The 16,951-nt window shown below is 47.9% G+C and overlaps 9 protein-coding genes across 9 annotated transcripts; 5 read left to right on the top strand and 4 right to left on the bottom strand.

Annotated features, from left to right (window-relative positions):
• Positions 1 to 1,269: 1,269 nt before the first annotated feature.
• Positions 1,270 to 2,173, bottom strand: BT62DRAFT_682247 (uncharacterized protein). The gene has a single exon (XM_043181856.1). It carries the CDS (start codon positions 2,112 to 2,114, stop codon positions 1,449 to 1,451), a length of 666 nt encoding a protein of 221 aa, XP_043042899.1. The 5' UTR covers positions 2,115 to 2,173; the 3' UTR covers positions 1,270 to 1,448.
• A 2,092-nt stretch (positions 2,174 to 4,265) lies between these two features.
• On the top strand, positions 4,266 to 5,737 carry BT62DRAFT_888365 (IF-2B-domain-containing protein; the record flags this gene model as incomplete). Its single annotated transcript, XM_043182958.1, has 5 exons — positions 4,266 to 4,691; positions 4,740 to 4,919; positions 4,966 to 5,093; positions 5,146 to 5,510; positions 5,562 to 5,737. The coding sequence occupies 5 exons, from the start codon at positions 4,266 to 4,268 to the stop codon at positions 5,735 to 5,737; spliced, it is 1,275 nt and encodes a 424-aa protein (XP_043042900.1).
• An 893-nt stretch (positions 5,738 to 6,630) lies between these two features.
• On the top strand, positions 6,631 to 7,970 carry BT62DRAFT_1002975 (uncharacterized protein; the record flags this gene model as incomplete). The annotated part of the gene is made up of 7 exons (XM_043176892.1): positions 6,631 to 6,697; positions 6,754 to 6,872; positions 6,929 to 7,090; positions 7,142 to 7,217; positions 7,273 to 7,404; positions 7,457 to 7,641; positions 7,701 to 7,970. The coding sequence occupies 7 exons, from the start codon at positions 6,631 to 6,633 to the stop codon at positions 7,968 to 7,970; spliced, it is 1,011 nt and encodes a 336-aa protein (XP_043042901.1).
• A 183-nt stretch (positions 7,971 to 8,153) lies between these two features.
• On the bottom strand, positions 8,154 to 9,670 carry BT62DRAFT_992411 (uncharacterized protein; the record flags this gene model as incomplete). Its single annotated transcript, XM_043190337.1, has 3 exons — positions 8,154 to 8,863; positions 8,922 to 9,310; positions 9,473 to 9,670. 3 exons carry the CDS (start codon positions 9,668 to 9,670, stop codon positions 8,407 to 8,409), a joined length of 1,044 nt encoding a protein of 347 aa, XP_043042902.1. The 3' UTR covers positions 8,154 to 8,406.
• A 431-nt stretch (positions 9,671 to 10,101) lies between these two features.
• Positions 10,102 to 10,934, top strand: BT62DRAFT_929369 (dUTP pyrophosphatase). The gene is made up of 5 exons (XM_043185707.1): positions 10,102 to 10,271; positions 10,324 to 10,433; positions 10,482 to 10,583; positions 10,636 to 10,706; positions 10,758 to 10,934. The coding sequence occupies exons 1-5, from the start codon at positions 10,114 to 10,116 to the stop codon at positions 10,821 to 10,823; spliced, it is 507 nt and encodes a 168-aa protein (XP_043042903.1). The 5' UTR covers positions 10,102 to 10,113; the 3' UTR covers positions 10,824 to 10,934.
• On the bottom strand, positions 10,798 to 11,468 carry BT62DRAFT_945640 (uncharacterized protein). Its single transcript, XM_043187955.1, has 2 exons — positions 10,993 to 11,468; positions 10,798 to 10,940 (listed from the first exon to the last, which is right to left on the bottom strand). The coding sequence occupies exon 1, from the start codon at positions 11,437 to 11,439 to the stop codon at positions 10,993 to 10,995; it is 447 nt and encodes a 148-aa protein (XP_043042904.1). The 5' UTR covers positions 11,440 to 11,468; the 3' UTR covers positions 10,798 to 10,940.
• BT62DRAFT_964569 (uncharacterized protein) lies at positions 11,469 to 12,112 on the top strand. The gene is made up of 3 exons (XM_043188737.1): positions 11,469 to 11,750; positions 11,806 to 11,940; positions 11,990 to 12,112. Exons 1-3 carry the CDS (start codon positions 11,486 to 11,488, stop codon positions 12,004 to 12,006), a joined length of 417 nt encoding a protein of 138 aa, XP_043042905.1. The 5' UTR covers positions 11,469 to 11,485; the 3' UTR covers positions 12,007 to 12,112.
• BT62DRAFT_1002979 (metalloprotease) lies at positions 12,085 to 13,213 on the bottom strand (the record flags this gene model as incomplete). Its single annotated transcript, XM_043176893.1, has 6 exons — positions 12,085 to 12,191; positions 12,249 to 12,299; positions 12,352 to 12,608; positions 12,667 to 12,867; positions 12,930 to 13,082; positions 13,134 to 13,213. 6 exons carry the CDS (start codon positions 13,211 to 13,213, stop codon positions 12,085 to 12,087), a joined length of 849 nt encoding a protein of 282 aa, XP_043042906.1.
• A 2,160-nt stretch (positions 13,214 to 15,373) lies between these two features.
• Positions 15,374 to 16,768, top strand: BT62DRAFT_979402 (kinase-like protein; the record flags this gene model as incomplete). Its single annotated transcript, XM_043189432.1, has 5 exons — positions 15,374 to 15,553; positions 15,606 to 15,875; positions 15,933 to 15,970; positions 16,024 to 16,348; positions 16,403 to 16,768. 5 exons carry the CDS (start codon positions 15,374 to 15,376, stop codon positions 16,766 to 16,768), a joined length of 1,179 nt encoding a protein of 392 aa, XP_043042907.1.
• Positions 16,769 to 16,951: the final 183 nt, after the last annotated feature.

Genomic DNA, 16,951 nt, shown 5'->3' on the forward strand with positions numbered 1-16,951 from the left:
TAAGAGTTGGGCGGTGGACCACCTCGAGGTGCACCAGAGTCTACTCCGTATGCAGAGCGACCGCCTCCATAAGTGCCGCTACCATATCCACCATAGGCACCTGCATCGCCACCATATCCACCATATCCACCTCCTCCGTACTGCTGCGGTGGAGGCGGCGGTGGTCGTGGTGGATACGAGCTTGGGTAATAAGTGTTACTACCACCACCTCGTCCCTCATACCCTCTATCATTGCCTCGAGACGGAGGGCTGTACAAGCTAGGCCGCGAGTGGAACGGGTCACCTGCCCTTGGCCGATCATTTCCATTGCTTCTCCCCCCACCCCTGCCACCACCACGATCCCAGCCACCACGACCTCGACCTCTTCCGCCGCTGCGAGTCATTTCGAGATCATGGGCCTGAAGGACACGAGGAGACTTCTTTACTCCCGGTAACATTACTGACCGGTGGGGGCTTATTTGCTTGGGGAAGAAATAGATTACTGACAAAGAACGATCATTCCTGATGTCTGGAAGATCTTGATTCGTGAGAGGGTTGTAATACGTTGAACCAGGTAGACAGTCAGGGTTGGGAAGAACACTCCCACTGATTCCTTTACTGAGAGACGTATCAATGGTCACAGCCTGTGAACGATGTCAGTAGATGAGCCTTCGGTCGTATTCAGTTCTGACCTTATTCGACTTGCGTTTCCCATACAATTGCTCGTAAAAGGGATATATGGGATGATCATCAGATGCAAAAATAATCGAATTGCCCCAGGAGTTACGGCGAACTTCATCTTCGGTGAGACCACCATAGTGCTTTGCCATGGCTGACAAAAGACGCTTCTCATCTATGAATGGAAGCAAAGCAACACCTTGCCACGACATTTTCTTCCCGTTCATGTCGATTTGAAATGACTCGGGATAGTAGTCAATGATGGGCGAGTCATCAGCAATCATAAGGCTGTGGAATACAGCTGGTATGTGTACTCGACTGTAAATTTATCGCATCAGTGCTCTAAATTGAACTGTAAACAGATACGAACCTTGCAGCAGGGAACACGCCCATCAACTGTTCAAAGGGTTTGAAGGGTTCGCCGAGATCGAATTTAATGTCCAAGGCATCGATCTCAACGAAATCTGAGGCAAAGGGAGCAAAATGATGCGGGTAATACCACTGCCACGACGGCGCCTATACCATACTATGAGTTTCAACGTGTCAAACAAGGTAACGATAACCCACCCCTTGATAATAATACCTAAGCACCCATGCCATCCCTTCAACGTAATTTTTGACTAGGCTGGAATAGAGTGTGAATTGATTGAATACTTTCGTAACACGAAACGTACGCTTTCTTGAACTCCATATCGGATAGTTCCACCCCAAACTTTTGGCGGTAATACCGTTCCTTATGACCGGGCTCCCACAACCTACAATAAAATGCTTAGCACTGCGATTGATGAAATCTAGGCCCTGACATACTTCACAGTATCTTCTTGATCTACGCTTCCGTCGGCATTGACCTTAAAGGATAATGAGGAGATGTTGTCATTCGCTGGATCTTCCTCTTCCTCATCAGGCAGAGTGTCATCATCAGCATCAGGACCTTCCTCCACTTTGCGTTTGGTTCCAGCTACAACGCTATCATCGTCTGTTTGCGGAACATCCGTGATAGATTCCATGGAAATATCCTGGCTAAGCGAAGGATCCACCTGCATAATAGTAGCAGTGGGCCGGGAAGAAGGTGACCTCATGCGAGAAGCATCTAGAGTTGCCGAAGGTACATCAGCCGTTGCTGGCGGTTTCGCGGGAAGTGATAGATCAGGTTTTCCGGAAAGCTCAGCTTTGAGCATTTCAGCGGCGCTCATGTTTGCCATTCGAATGGCACGGATGTTAGCGACAACGTCACGGTTGGAACCGGCCAAAGCCTGTGTCGCAGCAGACAGGTTTAGTTGAGACTGTGTTGTTCGGGGACCACCCAGGCCAATGGAATCGGCATTCGCAGCGAAATCAGGACGCTGGGGAAGGGAAGGGTGCACTGGATGAGAGCCAGAGTTATTCGAAGGTGTCGGACCACCTGTCTGGGAAACAGAGGAGGGAAGTCCAACAGTGACAGTTTTTCCGTTTTGCATCTCCAACTTACGACGTTTGGCGTTTGCGTCTTGGCGATCTTCAGCTATAATCAGATAGATGGTTATTTAATGTCTTTTTCAAAGCAAGAAAAAGGGGGTTTAGTTAGGGCCGCAGCACAGACCTTCACGTCGACGTTTAAAAATCTCATCTTCTCTCCTTGCGAGACCTTCAAGAATGATCTGTACACGAGACAGCTCAAGTTGGCCGTGATTTGCAAGATAGCCACCCATCCTAGGTAGTTCTTGCTTCCATATCCTCAGTAGGGTATCAATGGCGCCTTCGCGAATCTCAAGTGATGGGAGATGGGGTAAAAAATCGTTTCCGACAAAGAAGATGAGAAGCACCCAGTCATCAATTGCTCTTTCCAGATCAAAAGGGAAGGCTGCTTGGGGTGCATCGAGCTCGACTTCGAGATACTCGCGAAGAACAGCGACATCGAGGAAAATAAATGGTTTGGGTTTCTGTACAACAGCAGATGCTTTCTTTTGTATTTCGTCTTCAGGCACTGTACAATGAGCAGCATAGTGGCCCTCTTGGCCACACTTTCGGCAGCTGGTCGAATTGGCGTCGGAAAACACATCCTCTCGTAGTACTCGGAAATGAGGTTCGTGTGTAGCTAGTGCAAGCATAATAAGATCAGCATCCTGGGAGGGAAAGAGTATGTGAGACTTCGATTCTATTACACAAAGTGGCACGTACCAGTCCATATATCACATGCCGTGTGTTCGGGTCATGTCCTGGGTTGACCCTTTGGCGTCTTATGAAATCCATGATTTTGTGCTCTCCTTCACCAGGAACGTTCGCATCAGAGATAATAACTTGGATCTTTGCAAAATAATAATTAGCACAAGAAGTCGAGCTATGCAGCAAACGTACATTCTTCCAACCGGCGTCTGAATTCATCTTTTGGACAACCCAGTACCGGAGGGAACTCGCTAATAGATCCATAAACGGGGTGCCTGGAGTGATAGCGTTGGAATCCCAGGCCTTTTTGTTCTTTTCGTCTGCATTGATTACCTTGCCCATTGCTGCCTCATATGTCAGGAATACTTAACATGCAATAATTTAAAAAAACGCACATTCCCACAGAGCTACAGATTCCTTCCGTGCTTCTTCTTTATCTTTGGCTTCCTGGGCGGCACGAAAACGCCGAGACCTTTGCTGATTCATCTTTGCTCGAGGTGCAACGCCATCTGAGTCAGCAGTAAGAAAGAGCCAAGAGTCACGTAGCTCATTATTGACTCACCGATCGCCATAAACAATAGCTTTCGAGGGCGAATCATGTTTACAACTCTCTCGGTATACTTGAATATCTCTATCATCATGTCCTCTTCGGTCTCCGGTGCAGGCTAGAATTCGACATCTTATAATCAGAAATATAACAGGCATTTTGTCCACATACCTTTCCTTCGGGGTGAGTACATGGATGAACCTAGTTCTAGAAGTGAGAGAGGTAAGGTGCAAGAGACAGCGGACGCACAATGCCGTTCATGTCGAGATACAGATTGTCGAATTCCGTCCCATTGGGATTAGGGTCCGCCATGTTGACAGGAATATCAATAGACTCGGCCTCTGGATCACCTGGATCCCCCGTTCGAATAGTGACTTCGTCTTCGGCAACCTCATAGACTAAGAAGATGGAGTGTCAGAAAGCCTTTTCCTCTGCATTTTGTTGCCCCACTAACTGATTTTAGGGTACTTTTTGCTGAGCCAACGGAACAGAGCAGGGACACCCTAGGATGACAGTTAGCGAGTTCATCAAGTCTCAGGAGCGGGTTTTTTCACCATTGCTCGACCTTAGAAAGAGGAGAAGTAGAAATAAAGATAATCCTCGAGTTTATGTCGCCAGAGTGAAAGAATCCGTGGCTTGCGAAAGAACGATGGTTGTCGTCACTGTGTAAGCTTTCATTTTCACTGGGTAGTGTTGCACACGTAAGCAAATATTAAAAACTAAATAAGTAAATAAATATCACTGACAACAAAACAGTTCTGACTCGTTGCAGTACGTTTGCTCATCTCCTGCATTATCACTTCCTTTGCCTAGTTTTTCACGTCTATTTGTTATGCCTGCAACTACTGCCGCATCTGCATCCAAGGATGGTACCATAACGCCTAGTTTCAAATCAGCTTCCCAGCCGTCTCAGAAATCGATGACCAAGGCTGAACGTCGCGAGCTGCAGGAACGACAACGAGCTGCAAAATTGGCCCAAAAGCAACAACCACAAGGCTCCACGAATGCTGCCGCATCATCCTCAAAATCTAAGCAAACATCGACACCACAAAAGAAATCTCAGGCCGTGGACGCGAACAAGCCTGCTGCATCGATAGGAAAAGACGCATCGCTAGCGGCCAAGGATGCTGCTTTGTCCATAGCCGTTGCTGCTGCGGATAGTGTTGAAGCCCAAAAATCGCGTGGATTACGGATATTTTCCCACTTTGGCGCACCGAAACCGCTGGGAGCTGGGGTGAAGGGAGACATACATCCGGCAATTGTCAGGCTTGGTTTACTGTTCTCAGAATTCAAAATATGTGGTGCCAACGCACGTTGTATTTCCACTCTTTCTGCGTTCAAATCGGTGCGCAAAATTTTACCTCTATTCTATTTTCCACTTAGGGACCTCCAGGTCATCCAAGACTATACGACACCTCCTAATAACACGCTGTCACGACATCTAATGACACATATCTCACCTCAGATAACATACCTTGTATCTGCCAGACCTATGTCCGTCACCATGGGAAACGCCATCCGACAGCTGAAGCTGGAAATTAGCGGGTCTGACATCGACTTACCCGAACAAGATGTATGCGCCTTCTGCTGTTCTGGAACTTTTCATTGATGCCTTGTAGGCCAAGGACTCACTTTGTCAGAAAATCGACAATTACATTCGTGACCGAATAATAATTGCGGACGAAGTCATTCAAGACTTAGCTGGCAGGAAGATCAAGGATGGCGATATTATTCTTACACATGCCAGGTTCAGACCTTTTTTCTCGCCTCATTCCCAGTTCTAAATCTTCTTATTAAAGGTCCTCATTAGTTCAAAAGATCCTTTTGCACGCGCACTCTGAAGGGAAACGATTTTCTGTCATCGTAGTCGACTCGAGGCCACTTCTGGAAGGGAAAAAGCTTCTGCACGCACTCACATCGACAGAACCTCCAATACCTTGTACATACGCATTTCTTTCCGCTCTTCCTTCTGTCGTTTCCGAAGCAACAACCGTTCTGGTTGGTGCGCATTCGCTTCACTCTAATGGCGCAGTGTATTCAAGAGCTGGGACCGCGTTGGTCGCAATGATGGCCAAGGCCCATGGAGTGCCTGTTGTAGTCTGTTGTGAGACGTACAAGTTTAGCGAGACTGTCATGCTGGATGGATTCGGAAAGAATGAGTTAGGTACGTGGGCTACATTTTGATCGGATGCCTACCAACATTGTATTCGATCAGCCCCGGCAAAGTTCTCGCCTTCGGAACCAAAGCCAAATCCGACGTTAGAAATATTGAATCCACTCTATGATGTGACCCCTCCTGCGAGTATCACGGCAGTTGTGACCGAAGTCGGCATGATACCTCCCACCAGCATCAGTTCGATACCCCTTGCCTTGGGCAAGACAAACTTGTAGTACACACAGTGAGTTAGCTGGTCTATATATTGGATTATATGAAGCAGACTTTTGTTATTATATCCTGATCGTCACAGCACGTTTAATAGTATACCCACAACGGCTCGCTCGCGGACTGTTGGTATCTATGCGCTCTACATTCGTCTACCGTTATCGTAAAGTCGCGCGCGAGAACCTATTTACCTTGAGACGACTTAGGGTTTGGTAGACATCTCGGTCGTCAGCTTGGCTTTGATGTATTGCCAACTGAATGCCATCAGTCATTCACACCTACGGCTGGTCGGCATAACTAGGTTTGAGACTGCGCATTTCAGCTTGGAAACTTTACGAATATCTGAGGCAACAGGAACTGCTACGATTGACTCTGTGCAAGCACAGTATTCTCATGCCGTCACTTCATGATAAATCATGGCCACAGAAAGTCTGCCAGGCATTCACACTGCTGTCAACTCATGTGATAATAAGTAGCCCTGGATATTTTGGACTTCGCCTCTTTTGGTTCCTCTCTCTCAAGCACGACCGCAGTCGGGAGTATCGGGAGTATCCTGTCACTATCATTCGTCTCAATCATTTTTTCATGTTGATATTCAAGATCCATGGGATCTAGTTCACATGTTTCACGGCACCGCTAGCTTTCAGTCTCTGCATTCCAACGGCAATCATGTTTCTCGTATTTTCATTGGAGCATCGATATCTAAACCACTGCCCAACCGCTATCTTTGAACGCACCTCTGTCATCGGACTCTGCAGAATACATTAGATTGTGTATCAGCCAAAACTTTCCTCGGTGATTCTTGTTAGCGTGGAAAACTGCGTTAATAGGCTAACATAAGACCCGTGCATGCAGTAGGCTCACTCTCAAGGCGTTTCTTTTCTTGAGGCTCATTCCACCCATGGTTGACTCTCTGTCGCCCGAAAATGCACAATATGTTCTTGCAGTCTTCGAAGTGTTTCTATACGGTATCTACTCATCTTCCCACCGCAATTCCACTGCTTACATTGCGGGACACGCACAGGTTTCTCCGTGCTTGGATTTATGATCACAATTTGGACTCTGCTCCGAGGAAAACCATGGTCTCAGGTCAACAAGCTTGTCCTCTTCTTTGCTGTGTTTCTTTTCGCTTTCCAAACCATGGTCTGTTCTTTCTATCTTGCACTGTTCTTTTCTTCACTGAATGGTCCCGAATGCAGTACACTGTCGTCGGCATCCGGCGCAGGTATGATGGTTTTGTTAGACTTACAGATTCGTACCCTGGCGGTCCCAGCGCATTCTTTGAAAACGTCACCACAACGGCCGTCTTACTGAGGAACATTGCATGGGATCTTCAAGTTGCTCTCGGTGATGCCATCGTGGTATGGAGCTGTTGTCACCCGGCTGAAATCCAATTGCTCAACACCTTCTAGATATGGCGTGCCTATGTTTTTTGGCAAACGCCCTGGATTGTCGTTCCTCCAATTGTAATTTGGATTGGATTCATAGGTGAAGCCATTATCTATAAACCCGTTCGGAATACCCCGTTAACTTGCATTTCTAGTCGCAGCCGTTGGGGAGCTTCTTTCTATGAGAGACACCGAGCCATCTCTTGAGGGTCTCTTTGCTCCAAGCGTACAAGCATGGTCCACGGCAGCATTATCATTGACTATGTCTTGCAATATACTGTCGACTTGTAAGCACAACGCAGTGGGCTTATATAGACCCCTACTAATAAATCTTGGAAGTCCTCCTGGCCTATCGTCTCTGGAAATTGGAGAACGAGTCGGGGGGATCACGGATGAGTATAACCATGTTGAAACCTCTCCTGGTTGTCATGTTGGACACCGGGTTGCTGTACAGCGTCTGGGTTTTTGTCGCCTTCATCACCGATATATTGGGTTCCAGGTTCGAATACGTTTTCGACAACTCCGTAAGGTGTTTTCCCCTTGCCTGATCCTACGCCAGCTCATGTGTCCATTTTCGTACCAGCTGCCTTCAATCATTTCTATTGTGTTCTTCACAGTTCTTCTTCGTATTGCTTGGATGCAAAATTTGCGACCAAGGAAAGGCATAGCTGATTCACAATACGGAGGGGGGACGGCCACTTTGTCTACCTTTTCTCCACGGGAGAGAAGCTCACTCGAGATGCGTTCTCCGCCGGTTCATATTCGGATCGGCCGTCTCACAGACCGCTGTGATACCGAGCATTCCAGTACCGATACGCATAAAGAGGATACAGAAATGTTCCAAGATGTCTAATTGACCGAAAATTCGACGCCTGGCAAATGACAACTGATCATGGTTGTGCATCTATCAAAATTTAGTCTTTTCGTTACATGTAGACTTCGTTTTCAATCAATATATTACAGGTTTTATCCCTTATATATGACCTTTGCAAATAATAGCTTTGTATATTGCTCCAAGTGATACAATCTAGTGAGCGACAACAGAGAGTTATGTCTCGGCAGGTCTCGGTCCAATACTTCGTATCATACAGCTACGTGATTCTTTTCATAGCGCTAAACAAAGGCGCATGGCACTACTTGGCAGGAAAGTATACTAATATAAAAAAGCGGATGACCCATGCGTCATAATTATGATTCGAAATGCACAGCGTGAATCTGAATAAGCCAATGATAGAGATTATCCTAATGCAAGAAAACATATGTCTGAATCGGCTAGTATGTTGCTATTACTATCGCAGCGACATCGGAAAATCGTCAGGATAGCTTCCATCTCCAACACCGAACATATCCCGGAAATCCTTGACGATATTAGGAAGACTTCCCTCGCTTTGCGTAGGACATGTCCTGCTCCCGGTCACAACGATGGTAGTGTCTCCATCTTCTTCTACAGTTGGTCGGTCCGCAGGATTCGTGGAAAAGGGGTAGGCATCGTAATCTGGGTCCGACTCTGTTGCAGACGAGTTCTGTGTAAGATTTATGGGTGGCCGGTCTGCGGGATTCGTGGAGAAAGGGTTGTCATCATATTCAGGGTCTGAATCCGTCGAGGAAGTACACTGCGTAGCAGGTAGGTTAACTCCTTTGTTGGTGTTATCATCGTCTTCGAAAAAATGGGTGATGTCCAAGCCTGGATCAGACTGGGACGGTCCCAGTGCATGCAAGGTTTTAGATGAAACGGATCGAACGAAGCTACAGAAAATTATCATCAGCGCTAAAAAGTAGCACATACGTTTGCAGCGTAACTTACTTCCTGTCGAGAGATCGAGACGTGATCCACGATATGTCCTCAGTACTGGTGATCTCTACTTCGCTCTGGCTCTGTGATGTGGGGACGATGTCTAGGGGACAGGGCTTGGGTATATATGAGCTGAACAGAAGGCCGGCGCGAATTTTTCGAGGAGAAAGTTGGCTTAAGCAAATTTCCTGCGACTGAGATGTGGGGACGACGCTGTCCTCTGGCAAACCATGGTTATCTTTGAGAGGGTCCACAGGCTGAGGAGAGGAAATTTTGGGAAGATTTCTGTCAAATGCGAGAGGGGGGATTATGGCGAGATTCTGAGAAGCAACAGAGGGCGCCTTTGGGGGCGTTACGACCCGAGCGATGCTTAGGGCTAACCACTCGTCGTCCTGGCTTTGCTGAGAGGAAGGTATCACAGATGGAGAGCGAGGAATATGTATAGTATGACGCCGTGACAAGCGATTCAGGGGAGAATCGTGAGTCGGGGCAGAATTCGGGATAAAAGATACAGCTGAATAAGTGAAGTGATGTCGTATAGGTGTTCTGGGGGTATTTAGAACTTGCCCGCTATTTTCTTGGTGAGAAAAAAAAGAACTGAAAGAATGCCTTGGACGGTGCTCAGGGATAGAAGCAGGAGTTGGCGGAGCAATAGTATGGGTGGGCCCCGGGATCGATGCACGATTGTCGGCATCGTCAAGGGTGAGGTCAATAACAGGCCCATTCCTATAAAGAGCGACGTTCCGTTTTCCCTTTACCATCGATTTCGGCGTGGCATATCGTTCAGCAGGCAAGGTGGGAGAATGTGATTTGGATGTGGACGCGTTTCTCCCTCGACCTGACGCGTTGAAACGACCGTTGAGGGCGGTGAGATGACTATCGCAGGCTGTGTCCCCGCCATTGCCCTTGACCTTCTTTGTACAAGGTTCGTGCCCATCGACCTGCTTTCTCTTCTTTGACGCCGCGGGGCGAGCATTCTCCTTCTTTCCCTTATCTGCCGGTTTAAAATGGTCTGTTATCTTCCTTTTCGTGTTATTTTTTGGGTCGCGCATGGGGGGAGAGAAGTTGAAGAGTGTGGATGAGGCAGGCAACGAACCCGGAATGGCTTGACCGCGATACCGAATCGGAGTTTCCACGGTTACAAGCTCCGACCATCTACTTTTCTGGCGACGCGACTTTCTTTCTTTCTTTCGTTTTTACTTCCATGTCCGACATCGAAGAGCAAGCTAACAAAAAAAGAAAAATGTCTCCATCCGCTCAGTCCCTTGCACCCGCTGCTTCACTTCTCATCAAGCGGCTTTCAGACAAGGCAAAACTCCCTACAAGAGGATCCGCTCTCGCTGCGGGCTACGACTTGTACAGGTATGCGCGCTCTACGCGGCTTGATCGTGCAGACAACTAACGTGTGCTGTAGTGCTGAAAAGAAAACTATTCCTGCTCGTGGCTCGGCCGCAGTCAACACACAACTGTCGCTAGCTGTTCCTATTGGAACATATGGTCGCGTCGCACCGAGGAGCGGCCTTGGTACGCGCTCTTTTCTTCCTCACGTACCCTTCTCTAAAGTTATGAAAGCTTCCAAGCATATGATTGCCACGGGCGCTGGGGTGGTGGATGCTGACTATCGAGGACCACTCTTTGTCTTGCTTTTCAACCACTCTGAGAAGGATTTCGAAGGTGACTACGCCATAGAATTGTTGAACATTGAGCTTATGAACACACGGTGTAGTTGAGGAAGGAGATCGTATAGCACAGTTGGTGCTGGAAAAAATCATGACGCCCGAAGTATTGGAAGTCCAGGTTAGTTTATTGGCGTAATGTACCCTGCCACGAACACTTAAATGTTTGCAGGATCTTGATGAGACACTTCGCGGGGCTAACGGGTTCGGGTCAACCGGAGGCCATGGTTCTCTTTGATTATGGATTGTATCGATGACTTGTATGACTCCTGATGTACTGCTTCCATGTTGCTCCCTTGACTTTATCAACAACAAGGAGGAACAACAATAGAATTGCTTCGCCGTCACATTCGACCTGATAGAGGGAAATTTAGAATAGGATGTTCTGAATGTACGAGAAAACGCACCTAATGTCTCTTGTCTGCATCAACAACGTAGAAACCATCCACTGTACGTGCTGCGTGCTTCAGAAGTGAACGTCCTGAAGCATCCAATGGTGGTGCATTGAGCTGCCGGTTATCCATCCTCTCTGTTGCTGCGTCCAAATCAACACCCTTCGTATCGACCAGCTTGACAGCCTCAACTAGCCGTACAAGTTCTTCCAGCTCGCCTTTAACCTTGTCAAACTTTTTGGACCCTTCTTCGGGAGGTATGAGAGCGGCAAGGTCGTGGAGGTGAATGAGTGTCGCAGGGGATATCGTCGGTGTCGGGTACGACGAGAGCAATTCATTGACTGACCACGTCGGTTTCAGAGGGATGCCAAATTCATCTGTTTCTGTTCGAGTAGCAGTAGATTTCCATCGTCGAGGACGGCAACTATAGTGACGAATAGGTTGCAGTCCGAGTCTGAGCATAAGGTCGGATCGGACTTTGAAATTTTCATTCTTTCTACCGCCAGCCATGCTATGGACGCTAGCGCGACGTGACCTAGCAAGCCTAATCAAGCGGGCGATACCCGCTTCGAATACGCCTCCCTCATTGTCGAAGAATCCCGGTAACTTATACGAGGTCCTCTCCCGGACACCACTAGGCGGTGTGGGCAGGCATGTATACCAGACACGGTGGACGAGCAAGAAGATACCAGATTGCTACTGGAAGGTCACCAAGACACAGTTCAAGTGCGAGGGAAAGCATGGCAAAGCATGGGGGTTGCTCTTCTGGAAGGGTGCGCTGCTTCCCTATCCTTGCTTTTATGACGAGACGCTCAAGCTTTGGTCCAGGAAAACAGGTCAGCGAACAGCCGGAACGGATAAGAGGTAGTCTGAAGTACTCATGGAACGAGGGTCGCTCAGAGGGCATATGGGACTACGAAAATCTAAATACCAAGCCCACGAAAAAGGCTAAACCTAAAACTAGTGAGTGAGCCAGGCGCGTATCCCTGCACAAGTAACTGATGTTCTTAAGACGCTAGTGGTTATTGATTTCAGATCTATGCGTGATCCAGTGACAAGCGTAAATGAAAGTAATATGCTTAAGATGGGTTCATATACATTCTCTGTTCATATTGTGATACCACGGTAGGTGAGGACCTGGTCAGCCATACGCTTTGCCTGCCCAGATGTGAACTGATTCATGCAGCTGTCGTAAGTGTAGTCCATGTAGTTGTCTGAAACCAAACAAAAATTTTAGCGACATTCCACATGGACGAGCATACGAGACTCACGGATGGGGTCAACACCTCCACCAGAACAGGTGTCTCGCCCGGTTGGGCAACCTGGAAGACAAGTCAGTCCCCAATCATCAGACATAATCAAAACTCTGCGTACCGAAGGCAGGTGAAGCCTCAGGGGGGGTGTCGTCAACCAAGTCTCCAGCGCCAATGCAGCCATCTTGGAACGTATGGTACAGACCAACCCAGTGACCAGCCTCGTGCGTTAAAGTCCGGCCCTTATTGTACTTGGTAGTGCTTCCACCGGGAACAGAAGAGAAGAGAATGACGACCCCGTCATCCTGAGGTGCGCCGCTGTAGCTGTATGGGAAGGTGGAGTACCCGAGAAGACCAACACCAGTGCCAGAGGTGAAACTGTAGAGGCATTGCAGTGAGACGCAGTACATACCTACAGTTTTATCTTCGGACGTACCCGACAGTGTAAACGTTGAGGTCATTTCCGCCCCCGACTCTCAAGGCTTGTTTCATCGCAGTTTGCTGAGAACTGTCAGGGCCGACGTTCGCAAACCAATCCGAGTTGATCGTGTAGTCAGTACCAGCGAGAACCCAAGAAATGCTAGTATTGGCATAGTCCGCATTCATAACACTAATTGAATCCGCGATCTGGGATGCCCTGTAAGTTTTAAACACAGATACTTAGTGGACGCACTTAAACATGTAGCAGGTCTGACATACGGAAGATATCCACCACTTATAGTGCTGTCTTGGGCGATAACGTGCCAGTACAGGTTGATGCTGGTAGGCTGGGCCGACGCTGAAATTTTGTTCTCGAGAAAATGCCCCTCAGCAGCAGCTCGTCGTTCATCGGAGATATACGTTCCACATGCTCTGTGATAAAGGCTCAATCATATAAGACGAATGAAAGAGCGCAATACTTACCTGCCAGTTCCGTTGAGAGCAAGGCGAGTTGCAACTGCACTAGAAGCACTGAGGACGGCGACGGCAAGAAGACCGTACATCGTTCAAGAGATGGACAAGGGGGGACGATGTAAAAGTTCTAATCCTATAGATTCGTGCCTTTTAAACGTTACTCGACAAGATGGTCGCCGCGAGGTGGAATCAGGATATCAAATCCCCAACATGTGGAACCGAGAACGTAAGACGAAGACAACTGTTGATATGAACAGCAGATCGACGTTGAAGGCGCTTTTGCCTCAAGGAAGGATCAGAGAAGATTCACAGATCCGGTAGACTCGACAAGGCTTATCTCTATTATTATGTCACGCAGATCAGATGTGCTGGTGCATTGACTCCAGTCTTGCTCTTTATTGAAACGATCTTGTTTAATAACATCAAAGGAGGACGATGTCGAGTGGTGCTTCCATGACTTGGCATCGAACAACCATATAGATGTGGCCCGCAGAGGCTTGAAAAACCTACCGAAATCACCTGTCATAGTGAACCAAAAGTTGGGTGTTGAGAGGAAGAAGTCGCATGGTATGATCGAGAATTCGAAAAGAATAATATATGGCGTTAAGAGTCAGGGTGACTATGTCGTAATCACCCACCCGAGAGGGAAAGCCGAACACTTGTAGAGAATGTAAATCATTGCTAAGAGAGGAGAGCGTTATTGCAGCGTCTTCGTATCAAAACGATACGTCACCTCGACATCTACGTCAGTGTAACCAAGTGGTTCGTTGGGTTCTGTTCCTGGCATGCTCTCATTCGCATGCGGCTCTCGCACGGATATTGGTCGACAGCGTTGTGGGGGGGTGCAAGCAGATAGAGTAGAATAATCTTGCGGTCCATCCTTGAATCGCTCTCACCACGACCAGGCCAATTGTCGAGAGTAGCAAAGCACCATGTGGAGATTGACAAAGAATTCGCAACTGTGAAATAGTAAATCAAGACACTTCTGTCACGATATGTATGAGAATGGACCAAGATTGGATTAACAACCCTTCACCCTCATGTTCATGACTGACACCGGCAAAGATATTGCTCCGTATGAGTGTCGTTTCTTGTCGTAAATCGTAGCACGCTTGGTCTTCGCCGAAAACTGACTTCCGCACGACGTCTAAGTGTCGATCCAGACACACAATATATGTCGATAGATTAGCAGGTGCATTTGCCAATGATGATAGCAAATTTACAATGCGCCGGCTTTATAGATATTTGAGGTGCTCGTAACTGTGAATTATGTATGCCGGCTTGGCTGCATCGTCAGGTGGTCAGACAATCTAAAGGAAGAAGGGTGCAACTCAGTAGTCACCCATCCACAGGGCAAAGGTAGGAGATAGTCAGAGAGAAGATTATATAAATGCACATTCAGAAGCGTTCTGCCACAGCAGAACCTTCAGTCACAGAAAAAATAATTAAAAAGGAACATTCTGGTTCATCACAGGTGGGTGGTGTGATCAGAGAGAAGAATGGACTCACCATTTCACGTCGGTCACGCAAAGGGCCTGACTGTGTCCGCTGCACGCTTCGGACAGCTGCTGGGAAAGTTAACAGCGGCCCAACCAACGCCACCGATACACGGACGTGATGTATTCGTAGCTACAGATTGTTCCTTGAACTGGGCGTGGTGACGAGACAAGGTGCACATCTTGATCCCCCCAAAAAAACTCAAGAAAGGTCCAGCATTCACGGTTGGCTGTAAGAAAAGCATAGTGGCACAGTAACGCATTGCAAACACAACTTCGGCGGCAGTAGGTCGGAAATATTCTGTGACAAGAGTATGCTGGTGCAGTTAAGAGAGTTAATTCCGGTATACAGAGACAAGGTGGCCTTAGAATACTTGCAGCGCTGGCTAGCCGCCAAGCTGCAGACGTTGCTGTACTAAACGAGGTCAAGGAGAGAGCTGTGTAATTTGAAATTGCATTTCAAGTCATGTGATAGCCGTCGGGACTCGGCCCCGGGTCTGTACGACGTCGGCTGTCCACCGTTGTTGGTCGTCTCGACGAGGGTGATACAGAGCTGATATACAAAGCTTCACGGCTTGAGGCGCATTTCCTCCCCCCCACCACCTCACCTCGAATACTGATTACGTATAATGCTCGTCCACAACATTCCAGTTACCAGCTCATCCCTGCGCAATGCGCCGTGTCTCCCTAATTTCTACGTCCGCGTCGACGGTAGGGGGATCCCCTACCAAACCCTGGCATGCCGCGAGAACCATGATAGAAATTGTGCCGGATCTCGAGCTGGAACGCCAGCTGAAGAAAGTCGTTGATGGATTTTGGATCGATGCGAGAGAATTTCTCGAGCAGTCTGGTTACAAGATCCACCCCAAGTATGACCCAACATGGACGCCCACAACGGAACTCGAGGAGAAAGAAGCAGATGTCCTTCTCCCAGTACGTTACCCTCTACTTACAGTCATCTTTGTTTGCTCAAGGCGTTTGGAAGCGTTTTACCCTTGCCTCTGCTGTACGCTTGAAAAACAATGAGCCTGTAATCTTGAAGCAAATCGAGATAAACACTTCAGAATTCGAGTTGGCGGTATTCTTTTCCAGTCCACCTCTATCGACTGATCCTCGAAACCACTGCGTTCCGATTTATGACGTTCTACAATTTGGCAAATACGGCATTATTGTGATGCCGCAACTGAGACTATTCAACGATGCTCCCTTTGATACAGTGGGAGAAGTACTCGAGTGTTTTCGTCAGATATTCGAGGTCAGTGATACAATTGCCCTTACTGACACAGGTTCTAAAATGTAACTATCCCAACAGGGTGTTCAATTCATGCATCAGCATCATGTTGCCCATCGGTATACAGCTCTCCGTTCACCCAAAACGAAAGCCACTGATGTTCAACTTATAGTGATTGCACTCTGCGGAACATTATGATGGATCCTACAAAGATGTACCCCAAAGGTTTTCATCCGGGGAGGCCTTGGATGGCAGCGGACTACAGCGAGTTTGTGTCCCCTAGGCTTACCCGGGCTCAATGCTGGCCCAGATACTACCTCATCGACTTCGGCCAGTCTAGGCGCTATGACTCTCCTGCAGGGATCCCAGATGAGCCCGTGGTATGTGGTGAAGACAAGACAGCGCCCGAACACCACGATGAAAGCCGGGACAGTTGTAATCCTTTTCCCACAGACATCTACTACCTTGGAAATATTCTCAGAGAGTACTTCATCGATGTGCGTGTTCTAAGCCATGTTCACGATTCGCCTGCTGAATGTCTTACCCCTCAGACCACCAAGTACGGTCACGACAGAAGACTAGGTCTAGAATTTTTACGTCCTCTAATGCAAGAAATGGTGCAGGATGATCCCACTCAACGCCCTACTATCGACGAGGTGGTTAAACGATTTCATGACTTGACCCAGTCTCTCAGCTACCTGCACCTTAGGTCCTTAGTGCAGCTATCGGATGCCACTTCGATATGCTATCCCATAGACCACTTTGGGCGATGGATGAAATTCACGATGACGCTGAAACCGCCACTTCCCAGGGATACCCCACCACCCATAGCCGCGTTATCTCCTGATCTACGTGACTTTTATACCCAAAATCGAGATAGTGGTTTGAATCTCAGCTTTTCTTCTAGTTTTTCATGATCCCTGCTTTACGCCTTTCGTTAGAGTGTATGACCAGCCTATACCTACGCCTTTACACACTGGACTGTTGGACTTTACATATGCATTCATATGTCTACACATACCCGGGATCGATACGTTGTTTCTAGTTATTTACCTCATAGCGGACAGTTTGTATCATCTGCTAAAACATACCTATACGGA

The sequence above is a fragment of the Guyanagaster necrorhizus genome (assembly GCF_019112545.1).
Source record: "Guyanagaster necrorhizus MCA 3950 unplaced genomic scaffold BT62scaffold_6, whole genome shotgun sequence".
NCBI lineage: Eukaryota > Fungi > Basidiomycota > Agaricomycetes > Agaricales > Physalacriaceae > Guyanagaster > Guyanagaster necrorhizus.